Source organism: Suricata suricatta, chromosome 2 (assembly GCF_006229205.1).
Source record: "Suricata suricatta isolate VVHF042 chromosome 2, meerkat_22Aug2017_6uvM2_HiC, whole genome shotgun sequence".
NCBI lineage: Eukaryota > Metazoa > Chordata > Mammalia > Carnivora > Herpestidae > Suricata > Suricata suricatta.
In genome coordinates, this window is record NC_043701.1 from 105,532,484 (window position 1) to 105,548,510 (window position 16,027).

Below are 16,027 nucleotides of genomic sequence, written 5' to 3' on the forward strand. Positions count from 1 at the left end.
AGAGAGAGAGAGAGAGAGAGAGAGAGAGAGAGAGAGAGAGAGAGAGAGAGAGAGAGAGAGAGGTAGTGAGCAGGGGAAGGGCAGAGAGAGAGGGTGACACAAAATCTGAAACAGGCTCCAGGCTCTGAGCTGTCAGCACAGAGCCTGACATGGGGCATGAATTCGGAGTGGCAAGATCATGATCTGAACTGAAGTCAGATGCTTAACTGACTGAGCCACCCAGGCGCCCCTTAACACTGGATTTCTATTCTCGATAGTAATTTTTCTTTTCTTTGTACTATAGTTGACTGTCTGGGTATACTTCCTCTCTTTTGATAACAACATTGAGAATAAGGTCCGATACTTAGTTTTGTTCGTTCCTTCGTTCTTTCATGCATTCTGTAGGTCTCCATTGAATGCCTACTTACTAGCTGCTGGAATTGTTTGCAGAACTGAGGAGACAGGTGTGAACCCAACTGACAGTGGCTGCAGTGGTAGAATTTATATTCCCATGGGGTAGAGAGAAATTACCCAAATAACAAAAGTGTCAAGGTCAATAGTGCTTAGGAGAAAAAAGAAGGGATAAGGCTAAAGAGAGTAAGGATAATCTATTTCAGATGTATTTTAAATGCACGCATCTCTATATGCTCCTATACACTCTGTGCATATTTGTTGGATTGCATAGTGTACCTGAATAGATCCTATTTGATTACTGCCCGTAAAATGCTGCCCTGTGTAGACCATCCCGTGTAAACTTTCATCCTTTGCTGCCAGGAGCACATCAGAGTTGTTTCTTCTTCCTGTCTCTGTGCTATGGAGATGTGCACTATGGGAATAACAGATTTGAGTTCTGACCTAAATGGAGCATAATTAGGCAGGAGAAATCTGTATCATGTCAATTCCATAGTCAAACGGAACCAATCTGGCATCATCTTTCCCACTGTTGTTGAGCCTTTGGGCTGATGGAAGGTTCACTGTTTCATAGTGTTTCTGTATTTGGTGGTATTGAACTATGATCCCAAGGAGACCAATGTCTTCTTTCTAATTCTTTTAGCCTCCGGGAACGGGTAAAATCCCTCAACTTCTCACTTAAGGAACTCACCGCTAAGGTAAGTACCCTGATATGCCCACTTTCTAAAGAAGTTTCTGAAGTTTTCTTTTAACTTATGTATGTCCTGTCTGGCTCACATGGAATTTCGTGTGGCTGATGGCCCCGGAAGAAGTGTAGACTTTACAAAGCCATTCCACAGGCTGGGTGATGAGGCCGAAGAGCCAGGAGCTCTTGTGGCTTGTGGCCCCCAGGAACTGAGTGGTTTGGCCTTTGCTTCCCCAGGAGCTGTCAGTGTTAGGGGGCAGAAATGAGGGCTTCTGGGTGCTGTCAAGTGCCTTTGCAGGAAAAGGCTTTGAGATGGGAGCAAACCAAGAAATTCACTGCTTTTCTTCCAGGAGGACAGGGCTCAGGGATTCTCACAAACAAGTTTGGAAAAGACATCATAGGTGTTTGTGTTTTAAACTTTTTAAGTTGACTTCAGAATCATTTTGCCCGTTTTCGCTGCCATGTATGCTTCATATCTGGCTCTTGGTTGCTTGGGGAGAGCGCACTCCTGCATCATTCTTGGGAGCCCAGAGTCAGTTCCATGAAGTCATCCATGTCGTGGTTAGTTAGGATGACCACAGTTTACAAAACGGATCCTTCCCCGCAGAGATGATTGTATGTGACAGAGCCGATCAGTCACTCTATGAACGACTACACGTGTGGCACAGAACTGGGTGTGAATTGTTGATTATTTGTGTGAGGTCCGGGAGCCGGGGTGGTGGTGAGAAGGCCAGAATTGTAAACAGAATGGGTTTCAGAGCAAAGAGCAAAGCAGACGAGAGTCCACGGTCCTGGTAGAAATGTTTTCTCATTTTCAGGGCCCAGGGCGGGTCCGGAAGATGGACAGGCTTGCAGATCGCCACAGCTGAGCCGAGACTGGGGATGTGTTGTTGCCAAGAGTTATTCTGGCTCTCTTTTGTTCAGTGTTTGTGTCTGTTTTCAGAAACAAACAAACAAAAAACCAACAGAAAAACCCCAAAACCAAACAAAGACAAAAAGCTGTGAAATGATTCTGCTACAAAATCACAAAGCAGCGGTTTGATGGGTAGCTGTGTCCTTCTAGAAGGAAAAGGAACGAGATGAGATTCGAGGCACAGCTTCATTTGAGCCATGCAAGGAGCTGAATGGCCTTGGCAGGACCCTGGCAGGACCCTGGCAGGACCCTGGCAGAGGGCTTTTCTCATGGGCTCTCACACTGCACGGGGCCGAGAGACCTTCTTTCCTGCTCAAGGGAGACTGACTCAGTTTACCCACTTTGTCATGTGAAGCAGGAGGGGAAGTGCTAGAAGGCATGCTGTATATGTTTCCACGATGCTGGATTCATGTTCTGTGGAGGCCTGCCAGGGGACCCCTAGGCAGAGCCACCGTGGAGCTGAGGAGAGGTGGCAGTTTCCTGCATGGGGCAGGGGTAGGAGGATTCGGATGTAACTATGTGCCATTTAGCAGGTGCATCCTAATTTATTTTTTAATTAATTAATTGAGAGAGAAAGAGAGAGCGAGAGAGCAAAAGAGCAAGCCCTAGTGGCTCCCTAGAGAGAGAGGGAGGGAGAATCTTAAGCAGGCTCCACACTCAGTGCGGAGCTCACTGCAGGGCTCAGTCCCATGAAGCTGGGATCATGACCTGAGCCGAAATCAGGAGTTGGACGCTCAGCCGACTGAGCCACCCAGGTGCCCCAGGTGCATCCTAATATCTGTGCAGAATTAAAAGGTGGAAGTCCTCTAGGGTTTGGGTGTATTGAGTATTGGAATGCCTTGTGTAATCTGAATGAGCCCCTACCCCAGCAGTGCGCATGCAGCTGGGCCGATGACACAATACACATGGTGTTTAGGTATGAGTGTGTTTTCTAGGGCATTTTATAACTGTGCACACACGCATCTTAACACACGCACACGATGGTGGGATTTGTTGATAATCTCCAGCTACTGTGAAAGCTCTTAGATTTGCCCAAATGCCGAAAGTGATCGGTTTTGTTTGCATACTTGCTCTAATGCACTTACAAAAAACTTATAATGCTTTTCCATAAGATTAAGGAATTCATAGCTAAGATTTAAAAATGTAAATCTGAAAGCTCCACTTGTAATGAGTTCCTGAGGGTCCAGTTTTATCTGGAAATAAAAAGGAGATGCAGATTTTCCGGGGTGTGGATGTGGGTGTGTTTGTGCACACATCCAGTGTGTGTGTGTGTGTATGGGGGACACAGATGAGTCCACACGGAATTGAAACAAAACTGCTCAGTCACAAAAAACAACTCTACTCTGGACTCAACTGACTCACGACCTTGAGGTAAAAATTGCAGCTCGGCACAGTTTTCTTCCTTTAGTGTAGTAGATACATAGACCTGATAGTCTTTTGCTTCCTCCCCCAAAGAGAGATGGAGCCTTCCTTCATTCATTACATTTCTTTGACTCTTATGGTCACCCAAACCAGGTAATTAAGGGATAAATTAGATGCAAGAAATAGTTGGAAATAACTGGAATAGCTGGAGATTGGTAGATATTAGATTACATCCAGCAGTGCCTGAGAGAAGGTACATTGCAATTTAATAAGATTTAGAGAAACTCTTTCATATTAATAGTGACAGCTTGAAGGATAGGTTTGCTTAACAAAGGAGAAAGTGGCCCAGTTATGATTAACAGAAACTGTTAAACACAATCAGAAAGACTGGACAGACGTTGGATGAGACCTAAGAATTAGGGCAGGTGTTATGGACCTAGCAGCAATGTTCTCGGACCTCCGATGGCATTCTTAGATGGATGGGAAAGGATGAGCCTATTGTCGGGCACCGGGCCACCCTGAGACTGGGTGCTGTGGGGAGGAATCCAGAACATCTTCTTTTTAACATCCAGTTCTGACTGCTGACAAATCTCAGGATCACTGCGAGGGTCTAGGAATTAATCACTTGGGACACGGGGACGCTCATCCCTGCTGATTCCATATTTGGTGTGGAATGCCACGCTGTCGCCTTCATCCAGAGAATGGGTTTTGTAAAGAGATTTGGGAAATTATAACTGCTTAATGGAAAAGAACATATTTAAGGCCATAAAAGAAATAGAATAATGTTTTAGGCAGGATGGGTGAGGTCTGCTTTGATTCCAAAAATAATTTCAATTTCAGTCTAAGATAAGCACAACAATTCAAGCTGATGGTATCTGGCAAGATCTAGATTCTTCTGGGGAAATTAAATTTTATATTTTCTCTGGGCTCTGTGAACCCAAGTGGGTTAATTTTAGTGTTTGAATGGAATCAGATTTTTCGCAAGAAAAGGGGGACGTTTCTAGGAAACACCCTCAGTGGAACACCCAAAATGTCTCGGTACACATGTTCGTTGTTACTCAACTGAGCCGTGTGCTTTTGTGTAACTGGATGTTTTTCTAGATAGCTCGCTCATCTGAATGTAGAAATCAGCTGAATATGAGGCTTTCTCTTTAAACAAAAGAAAAGAAATGTGATGTTTCAGTTTCAAAGAAAATAAAAGAGAACCTAAGGCATTTGGAAAAAGAATGTAAGATTTAAGATTTTTGCTATCTTTGAAAGAGCAAGGAAGAAACATAGGATGTGTTTGGAGCATCCCAGAAAAATACATAATAAAACTTGTAAACCTCATTGAGGTCTCCTTGTCTATTTTTCACATCTGACTTGCCCGTGAAGTTTTATTAGACAACATCGACTAGTAATTGGCCTGCCACTCTGCCCTTGACCTCAATTGCTGGGCACCTTTACTTCCTATCGACTGTGTACCAGACACAGAGAAAAGCCCCTGCTCACAGAGAGCTTGCATCCTAGTGGACAGGGATTCTAGAAAAACCGAGGAATGGAAACAAATCATGTCAGCTGGAGAAGACACTGGAAAACCATCATGCAGGGTGAAGGTGAACAGGGAGGGTGGGTTGAGGGTGTTGCTATCTTATGTGGCTAAATCAGCCAGGCCTTCTTCCCAGGCCATGTGTGAGCGGAGCCCAGAAGGGTGTGAATGGGCTAAGCCACTTGGGTCAAGAGTATTTCAGGAGGGAGTAACCCTGAGGAGGGAATAGATTATTCTAGTTTGTGGTTGCGCTTTGGTGTGATAATGCTTGTCATTTTTGCGTTTGGATGCGGTGAAGTATGGGACCTAATGCTTGAAGTCTGCTGATGCCTGCCTCATTGAGTCCTCCCCCGCTCCCATCCTTCCGTGCTCCTCTCTCCTGCCTTCCTTCCATCTCCCCTCCTCCCTTTTTTCCTCTATATCTTTCTTTTGACACGGCTTGCTTTTAAAGAACTCTCCTTCAGTTACTCTTTACCACTCCTCTTAACTACTTGCAAACCCAGAAATCTCTGGCCAGCTGTTCCATTGCCCTCTGATTTTTACCTGAGTAAACCATGGCTCATGGCCATTTCTCTCTCTCTAGGTGTGTATGAGCGAGAGAATCTGCAGCAGTCTCAGGAAGAGAGTAAATGATATTGAAACCCAGCTACCGGCGCTGCTTGAAGCCAAGCTCCTAGCCATATCAGGTACCTGAACACAGAGGGGACATTGAAGCACTTGAATGGACGAACGATGGCTTTTGTCCTTGAGTAACATTCCACCTGTTACTTACATCGTACTTGGACGTTTCAGAGCTTTTGTGGGAAGTTTTGCTAAAAGTCATGGAATAAATGGGCACCATGGCCACCTGGGCTGGATAAGACTCTTAAAACTATATATGCACAGGGGCACGAGGAGGGCTCTGTCAGTTGAGCATCTGACTCTTGATTTTGGCTCCAGTCATGATCTCATGGGTTCATGAGTTCGAGCCCCACATGGGGCTCTGTGCTGAAAGTACAGAAACTGCTTGGGATTCTCTCTCTCCCCACTCTCTCTGCCCCTCCCCTACTCATGCTCTTTTTTCTCTCAAAATAAATAAGTAAACTTAAAAACATAAAATTACATCTGCACATATAATAAAAAATAAGTTATCTGTGTAGGTACCATGTTTTGGACTTCCAGTTTCTGTTTCTTTATGAGTTTAGAGACTAGAGTTACCCCATATGCCATATAATTCTCGTAGATGTTTGTACAGCCTTATGTTATCTGTGGAGGTTCCAGAAGGCTTTGGATGTGGTCAGCCCCTTCCTATAGGAAGAGAGAACGATGACCTGAGACAAGGTGATGTACTCAATTTATCATGCTAGTCAGAGATACTGGATTTCTAGAGGATCCTCAGTAGATCATAATCCCACCTTAACCTGGTAGTTATTAGGAATATACTTTCCCATTAATTAGTAGGTAAAAAACACAAGTTTCTAAAAATAGTATCTTGCCCTATCATCTGAATAATGCTTTCAAACCTTCCTCTGTATTGTTTTTCTTTAAGTTTATTTATTTATTTTGAGAGAGACAGAGACAGCACGAGTGGGGGAGGCACAGAGAGCAAGGGAGACAGAGAATCCCAAGCAGGCTCCATGCTGTCAGCCCAGATCCCGACCTGGGGCTCGAACTCATGAAACCGTGAGATCATGACCTTAGCTGAAACCAAGAGTCAGACCCTTAACTGACTGAGCCACCCAGGCGCCCCTCCTCTGTACTGCTGTTTTAGTCTATGTTCACAACAGCTGTGTGAGGTAGGTAGGAGAGATACTGAAGTCTCAGGGAGCAGTTCAGGAGGTTGAGGCCCTGGGGTGGCCCTTTTGGTTACGTTCACTCCATCAGCTACGTGGTGGCAGGGTAGGGACCCAAGTCTAGGTGTGATAAGTGGGTTTTTAACCCAGTTACACCATGATATCCTTCAGGCATTCTCTCTGTTTTATAGGTTGGGTGAGCCTCCAGCTTAGCAGATTCAAAAGAATCATAAAAATTTAACAAAAAGGTATAATAATTACATGTATGTGTTTTAAATGGCATTTTAAGAAGGAATACAATAATTGGCAGCTTCTGCTCTCCAGATCATTAAACAACTAATGTTGGCAGTTAACGAGCAATTTGGCTCCTGGTGCAGTCGGGCATATTATTTACAACCAGCGCAACATCGGAATGTGAACGTAGGGCTTGGCTCTTAACGGCTTCACATGCCATTTACTTGGAATTATGGCCCCATTTGCTAAGAGAAAAAAAAAAGAAGATGGAACACAATCTTGCTTCTGAGTTAGTGTTTTTGCCTTCCTTAACCCATCTATCTTCCTGAGGAATACAGGTGGACGTGTCTCTATTAAGCCCAAGGGAGGAGATGTTTCATTCAGGCGGCAGAGATATCCCTCTTTCAGATGTGAGCCATCTCTTTTAGAATCCCGGGGAACATTCTTAAGATGGTATATTGCATATGGAGCCTGGGTTTTGTGCTTAGTTCTCTGATCAGCGGAGAAAATCGGGGAGGTCTAACTGGAGGACGCTGCCCGCCCTTGGCCAGCAGGCCTTCCCGCCAACGGGCTCTCCTCACGGGGTGTTTCCAGGCCAGGACGGTCAGCATTCTTTTGTGTCTTCTGCTCAAAATGTGGTTCCTTTCGAGCTATACTCACAGTGGAGGGGCTGGGGGAGGGACCCGAGCAGGAAAAACACTTCCCTCAGGATCCTGCCGGGACCCTTCCTGTCCATTCAGAATGGCAGACCCTCACTCCTGTAGACAGCCACCACCCGCCTCTCCAAGAGAAGCCTGCCTCCGTTTTGGGACATCTGTGAGGACGCTGAGGGGCAAGGCCCTTGGGGTTCTCGGATGAACTCTTGAATGACGAGGGTCTTAGGGGTGCCCTTAAGATTCCCAGGAGGCCTTTTGTCTGTCTGAAAGTTTCTGTGATTCACCGTGTTAGATCGCCCACCTTGATTTGATCTGCAGACTGAGGCCTTCTCTTACTCTGAGAATCATTTGCTATCTCCAGAGGCTGGGAATATGAAAATAGTATTATTTACAGATTCAGCAAGTCCTAGCCCCTTCATATTGAACACTGTATTCATTATCTCACTTCTCTCCTCTTGCACTGGATCCTAGGCAGTGATGGGAAGCCACTGGGCACATCTGGAGTCTCCTTGGCCATATGACTAAATTTATTAGGAAGTTTTTCTTTACATTTATTTATTTATTTATTTACTTATTTTGACAGAGCGTGCGCATGCAAGGGGGGAGGGGCAGAGAGAGAAGGAGAGAGAGAATCCCAAGCAGGCTCTGCGCTGCCAATGCAGAGCCCACCTTTGGGCTTGATCTCACAAACTGTGAGATCATGACCTGAGTCGAAATCAAGAGTCAGGGGCCTAACCCACTGAGCCACGCAGGCACCCCAGGAACTTTTTCTGTATTACTTCCGTTGGTAATGTTACCAGACTTTCTGTCACTATGTGATAAGGATCCCCTTTCTTCCAGTTTCCAATTGTATTTTTCGTGCTTCCCTCTTTGCCTGCACGGAGGCCTGCCGAGGCTCCTGTCTGCCATCTGGGGCCAGCGTCGGTGCCCCAGGCTTTAGCGGCCTGTTCCGCAGTGTTCAGATACCAGACTCTGCTTTCGTTATCAATTGTTGCTTACTAAATCAACCTTAGTAGTTAGGGATTTAAAGCATCACCGACCTTTCATCTTGCCCAGGAATCCGCAGTTTGGGTAAGCCTTGGCAGGGACAGCTAGAGTGACTCAACTGGGGCCGGAGAATCCATTTCAGAAAAGGGAGCCAAAACAGATGAACACATGGGAAGGAAAAAGAGAGAGGGAAGCAAACCACGAAAGACAATAATAGAGAACAAACTGAGGGTTGACACATGGAGGTGGGCGGGGGATGGGCTAGATGGCGGACAGGCACTAAGGAGGGCACTTGGGACGAGCACTGGGTGTTATATGTAGTGATGAACTACTTGAAACCAGTATTGCACTGTCTGTTAACTAGCTGGAATTTAATTTTTTTACATGTCTATTTATTTTTGAAAGAGAGAGAAAGAGACAGGCTGCAAGTGGGGAAGGGCAGAGAGAGAGGGAGACACAGAATCCAAAGTAGGCTCCAGGCTCCGGGCTGTCAGCACAGAGCCCGACAGAGGACTCAAACCCATGAACTGTGAGACCATGACCTGAGCCGAGGTTGGACACTTAACCGTCTGAACCTCCCAGGCATCCCTAAGTAACTGGAATTTAAATAAAAATTTGAACTAAAAAAAAGAGGGGAATGGGGGTAGCCCAGCCCAGACAAAAGCTTTTTAACCTCTTTGTAACTCACTGAAAACTCTGTCCTCTACCCCACAGATTGATTGCTTTGACTCCCTGCTAGGCTGCTGTTCAGGAGGCCATCCCCCCACCTTCTGGAAAGTGTGCAGTGGGTATGGCTGAACTGGGCTCTGTGGTTAAGTTGCCAACATCAGAGGTTCGGGCCTAACTCCTTCTCTAGAACCGGGCTGGGCCCCTGCCCGACCACTGGCTTCTAGCGACGAGGGCTTGTGCCTTGGGTCCGGCCAGCCCCACCCTCTGCACGCATGCCTCCCTTCTTGTAGCCGTGGCTCCCCGATACTCCTCCGATTCCCAGGACTTTTCAGGCCCCGACACAGAAGGTATCTAAGTGGTGTGGTACCCACATGTAAGATTCAGCATCCTTCTTGCATGTTGGCCTCTGGGTCTGCACCACCGCCGAGACCCAGTCCTTGAATGGGTCCCCAGGTCCTGTAACTGGGTTCTACCTCCATCTGTGCTCCGTAACCCGATTAGCATCCCAGTCTTCATCCGGCATGAGACCTGCCATGCTCTGACCTTTTCCGCTCTCCTAGGATCAAAGCCTGGCTCTCTGATGCCCCTCGTCTGATATTGCTCTGATGTTAACATTGTGTGTGTATTTCTGGCTCCCACCTTTCTCTGTTTGCATCATCCACTGTTATGATGGCGTCCATCTGTTGAGTCACTCCCCCATTTTTTTTCTTAGGCTTTGCCTAATGCCAGGTATTTGGGAGACAATCAGTAAGACTAATTACATTAAGAAAAAATGGACCTCATTTGTTGATTGCTGATCTCCAGAATCTGTTATTTTCACCCCTCCCTTGCGTCTTCCCTCTGTTGCGCTATATTTTCTTTCCCACCTGCCTCCTGTTATTTGTTTCCAAGGAACAAATAGTTCAGATAATCATTTATTCTTAAGTAGCATATCATGATGTCTCTGGTACTCCAAGCCAATTTTTTTTTAAGCGATGGTTCTATCCAATTTGATTTTTCCTTTACAGAGAATGAAAATTAGCTGCACTTAAAATGCCTTGGTTTATAAATGGAAGCCTATCTAGATATCAACTAGATTTTCCAGATAAGCCCAAAATGTTTTGCTCTCTCTAAAAAAAAATTAGATCAATGGCTGGAGGAGATGATAGGCCCAGCAAAGATTTTTCAAAGATGGTATCTGTCCAGTGTAGAAATAGACGAGACTCCCCAAATGAGAGGAAGTGAAAGTTATTTCAGAGCTTGCTACAGCCAGAGAGCCAGTCACCATTACCCATGTTTCAGCAGAGACTCAAAGGCAGGCCGAAAAGTGGGAAAGCTTTGTAGTGGAGAAAGGGAAGGCTCAGGCATGTTCTGACTGGATACTGGGGAACCTACAGGCAGTCTAATTATAGCATCCTGTGTGATGGGTTAGGGGAGTGGATTTGGTTCTCTCTGGCTGGTCCTAAGTTGCAGGCAGGGACAAAAATTAGGAAAGCTGTCAGTTATTAATAAAATCCTGGCCATCTTGGACCAATTGTTACAGAAGTGACTGTTTTGTTTCCTGGACTATCACTAGAAATAGCGATCTGCTTCCTATGAACCTGCCTCATAGCAGCCTGGTCCTGGACTGGTTATTGTAGATATGGGGGTTCGTGTCCTTGGCAGGTTGCTGCAGGCTGTGGGTCCGAGTGCTCTTTCTAGAAATGATCTGGCCATTGTCTGTGTGTATATTTAGCCTCTCATCAGGTAGCACGCTTTCTCAAGCTGTTAAAGCTGTGTGTACTTGAGCTTGGAGTTCCTCAAAGGATATGGTGTTGTGCCAGGAAAAAACATGTAGGAATCTATTAGTTTTGGAGTTTGATAATTTTCAGCACTGGCTTTACTTCTTTTCTTTTTTTCCCAGTAAAGATGGATAGCTAAAATTCGGGTACATAAATGTGAGTAATTTTAGGAGGATCATTACAGATGGGAATGTCTGTGGGCCTGTCCAAGTGCTGTATGTGTGTGTGTGTGGCTTCCCCCTAAAGTCACGTGAGGTCTAGAGACTGGGTGACTCAGCCTACCTTTGCATTCCCTCCTTTTATGGATGATTTTGGGCACATTTTCATGTTTTGACCAAGTGACATATTGAGCTGTATTTGCACCTAATGTGAATTTGGAAGAACTCAGTTCAAGTTCAGTAACCTCCTGTGGGAATCTTAGAACTCCAAAACTTTGCAACCTTTGGAAGGTCACTCTCTGGGTCTTAGTTTCTCCAACTGGAAATCAGGGAGAGTCATTATAAGGTCCCCATCCTAGCTTGTTGGGAAGTCTAAATGAGACCATTCCTATAACAAGATTCCTGTAATCTGTAAAATCTGACTCTCAAAAAAATTAACTCAACCCCCCGCCCCCCCGCAGATATTGTGATGTAGAGGAGGGAGATATTTAAGTTCAGGGTAAATCATAAAATTAGAAGGAACGGAGTAGGTAAAATCAGTTTGGGTTTTGGCATTCACCTGGAGAGTTTTTAAAATTTTAAATATTTATTTATTTATTTTGAGAGAGAGAGAGAGGGAGAGAGAGAGAATCCCAAGCAGGTTCTCCTCGGTCAGTGCAGAGCCCGAGGTGGGGCTTGATCTCATGAAACTGTGAGATCATGACCTGAGCTGAAATCAAGAGTCAGACGCTTAACTGACTGAGCCGCCCAGGCGTCCCTCACTTGGAGGTGTTTAATTGTGGCATTTTTAGAAGTAAGTATTTTGACAGGTGCTCTAAAGAATCTCTGGGAGCCCCCAAGTTCTGTTTTCTTGTTGAAGACCAGAGAGGCCTGCGTGCAGGATGATGGCGAAGGGAGGACATTCATCTGCACAAATCCTCTCGTGCCCTTTCTGAAATAGAAAGGGCCCATTAGAGGCACAGAGATTGGGGTCACGGGGTCACTGATGAGACTTCCGTCAGGAATCAGTGTTTACTTTTCTGTATTTTCATCACAGAGCTCTTGGCCAGTTTCATGAGTGAGGGAGAGCTAAATCAAGCAGGATTTACCTCCTGGGCTTGGATCTGAGACCAAAATGCTTATAAAATATTCACCAGGGCAGCGTAGCATTTTATCATGGCTTCGGTTGCAATATTAACTGTCTCTCTGGGAATTCACACTCTTTCTGCATACACAAAATTTACACGTCTGTCACTGTGCATTCTCCCTCAGGATCAAGGAAGGGACCCATGTTTTAATTAATGATCTCTCTCATGTTTTATTAAGGCGCTCAGTCTCTAGAGCTTTCCGTGAGTGGCAGGGGTATCTGAGGATGTGTTCCTGTAAATCCAGCAAAGCTTCGATGCAGGGACTTGCCCTATGCTGTGTTTTCTGGTTTGTTTTTAGAGGTCTTTTCTCCCTGAACTGTTTGTAACATGAGATTGCACACTGGGGTATATTTTGCCTGGTGTCTCTGGGGACACGGTTGATGCCCACTTCACTTTTCATCACCTCTCTTGCTTGTAAATATGGCCCAGCAGAAAGCTTGGGGCTGCCTGAGCCCTGCCATGGAAGGGACATTTGAAAGCACCACCCTGGGCCCACAGCTGTTCTGTCTGGATGCAGTCACACCTCTGGGCTGGTCTTCCCCGAGCCACCACGGGACGGGGCATGTCCTTTGAGGTTCTTTTTTTTTTTTTTTTTTAAGGATATCTCTTTATTGTGATAAAATAAATATACATATAAAATTATCCCCTTTAACCATTTTTTTCAGTGTACAGTTTAGTGGCATTAGGTACATTCACACCATAGTGCAAACATCACCACCATCCAGGGCCAGACCTTTTTTCATCTTCCCGAATGGAAACTCTGTACTTACCAAACTCAGGGTTCTTTGCGGAACTCCACAGGGGCACCCTCCCACAGTGGTCTTAACTTGGTCATTGTTCGGGAAAGACATCACGGGTCCAGGAAATGATTTTGCTGTGTTGCTATTTCCAGCTCAAAGCTTGTGGAAGTCCAGCCTGTGCTCCTTATCCGGACTTTGTTTTTCCTGAATGGGTCAAGCCCATTAGCTTGGCATCTTGGACCATTTACCATTTGAATCCAACCTCTTTGTGGGTCTAGTCTCTACCTCAGCCACATGCTTCTTACCACACTCTGAAGGCAAGCCCTTTGCTCTCTAACCATGTTTCCGTTTCTTCTTTTGGAAACCTTAATTTCCTCATGAAACCTGCGTCTATTTCCCCTTCTGGAACAGTCTTTCTTCTCCGAGTTCTCCTAGTGCATATTTGCCCATTTCCTCGAATATGTCTTCTCCTTATTTAATGGTACTTCCCGGAGAGCAGGTGGTGCCTTGTTCTCTCCTATATTTGCCCGCTAGAGTGGTAACCAATAAACAGCATCTCAGAAGATATTTATCTGGTCATGGAATTGGACACTATGGATTACAGTGACAGAAATACGTGTGCTGGGGGTCCAGAATGCCTTTATTTTGTTTATTTTTGAGAGAGAGAGAGAGAGAGAGAGAGAGAGAGAGAGAGAGAGAGAGAGAGAGAGAGAGTACATGTGAGTAGGCGAGGGGCAGAGAGAGACACACACAGAATCTGAGCTGTCAGCACAGAGCCCGAAGCAGGCCTTGATCCCACGGGCTGGGAGATCATGACCTGAGCCAAAGTCCGACTCTCAGTTGAGCCACCCAGGCGCCCCTCAGAATGTTGTTAGAGCAGGAAAACATTTTGTTACATTTCTCCCATTTATATTGGGTTGAAATCTGCCTATTAATAATGAAGTAAACAGCATAGTTTATAGTATCAAAGAAGGAGTCTGGAGCTATGTTTGAGTTGGAAAGCTGCCCTTTTTTGATTGCTACATAACCTCACCAAGATATTTTTTTCTTTAGATTTCAGCTTTCCTGATTGTTAAGCAGAGATAACTTGTATTTCAGTGAACATAAAATGCACTGTTATTTTATACACTCCTAAGAAAGAAAAATTGCTGTCAACTAAACAATGGTACTCTGCTTTCTGTGGTTTCTTAGAATTTTAATTTTATATGCATTAAAATAGTTCTTCTAGATGTATTTAGGCTTTTGAAGAGTCACGTATCACTCTTTCAAAAGGAAAATTAATCACTTAAGGTTTTCCTAAAATGTCTTCATATTCAGGGTCTGTGTGTTTGGAAACACATTTCAATTCCAAGTGGTCGGAGCTCAAGTTTTTCCCCAAGTTATCATCCTCTGCAGCAGTGAAACTATTGGGGATGCAGATCTTTTCCCTCTTAGAATGAACTACTGTTTTCTATAGGGTTCTATAGATTTCTGTCAAGCTGCAACACCGTTCTTCAAGTTTTCAATGACGGTGCTTTCATGATTTTACAAATCCACCACAATAGATGGCAATAGCCAGGTCTCAAATGATCCTTAAAATGGTTTGTACTCTGAGGCACCAGGGGCTTATAGATGGTCCTCAAGGCCACCAGGAAGGACAGTCACTGCAGCAGCAGCTTCGTCCAGACTACCTCCTGCCTGGTAGCAACTGTAAGACACATCACCACTTCAGAGATGTTAACCTGTGAAAACTAATGGGGTTTCTGCATTTCAGAATACGTAACATTGGGCCCGACTTCCCTCAGAGGGGTGTGGTTAAGAGCTGGAGGAGAAAGGTCTGTGGCTATGATTGTGGGACTATCATGGAGCCCTCTGACGGCAATAACTATGATCTATGGAGTGCTCATTAATGTGATATGCTTCTTAATGTATAGTGTTAGTTTCATATTAAAATTTTCCCTAATCTGTTTTCCCCTTTTTATTGACATACAATTTATATTCATTGAAGTGCACAGATCTTCAGTACCCAGTTGTATGAATGTTGACCCCTGTTAGCTGCAGCCTTATCAAGATATTTTTATGACCCCGGAAACACCTCCCTTGTGCCTCTTCCCCAGACAGCCTCTTATCTGGCATCTTTCACCATGGATCCGTTTTGTCTGTGCCAGAACTTAATGGAATCATGTGGCCTGCAGTCTTTTGCATTTTTTTCTTTTTTGTATGTGTGAGATTCCCACATCACTGGGTGTATGAGGCCCTTGTGCCTTTTTGTTGCTGAGTTGTCTTCCATTGTGTAGATGCCACCCCGTGTCTGCTTTTCTCTCCTTGATGGACATTTAGTTTGTTTCATTTGGGCTATTGCATGTAAAGCCATGATGAACTTTTGAGTATAACTGTTTTTCATTACATGTTTTCATTTCACCTGGGTAACTACCTGGAAGTAGAATCTTTGGGTCCAAGGACAGGTGTGTGTTTAACTTTATGAGACAGGGACAGAAACCTTCGCAAGGTGCTTGTGCCATTGACATGCCAGTTATACACAGGAGTTCATGTCCTTGGGCTTTGGTGTTGTTCATTTGAGCCATTTGAATGGAATCTCAGTGGCTTGAATTTCTATTTTTCTGGTGACTAACACCCACCATCATGTTTTCATAGGACCACCAGCCATTTGCACATCTCACTCTGTAAAGTCAGTTGCCTGTTTTTCCATGGGGTCATTTGTGTTCTAATTACCAAGTTGTAGGATTCCACTCCTTTGTCAGCTAAACATATTGTAAATATATTCTTCCTGTCTGTGGCTTGCTTATTCATTTTCTTAGTGGTATTTTTTATGAGTAAAGATATTTTCATTGTGATGAAGTCCACTTAACCTATTTTTTTTAATAGGTAGTATTTTCTGGGTCCTAACCAAAGTTTTGCTTATTCCAAGGTCAGAAGGGTATTCCGTATTTTCTTCTAGAAGCTTTATTGGTTTTGCTGCTACAGGTAGGTCTGTGTCTGTTTCTAAGGAAATTTTGTGTGTGATTTGAACTATGGTTCAAGGTTCATGTTTCTCCATCTCACTAGC

The 16,027-nt window shown here is 44.7% G+C and overlaps 1 protein-coding gene across 1 annotated transcript in view; it reads left to right on the forward strand.

The window, feature by feature from the left end:
• The window catches only part of DISC1 (DISC1 scaffold protein), a 312,563-nt gene that overhangs the window by 98,740 nt on the left and 197,796 nt on the right, over positions 1 to 16,027 (forward strand). The window contains exons 9-10 of the mRNA XM_029919352.1: positions 1,034 to 1,088; positions 5,462 to 5,564. Of these exons, the coding sequence (XP_029775212.1) occupies positions 1,034 to 1,088; positions 5,462 to 5,564 (158 nt within the window). The remainder of the gene's footprint in view (positions 1 to 1,033; positions 1,089 to 5,461; positions 5,565 to 16,027) is intronic.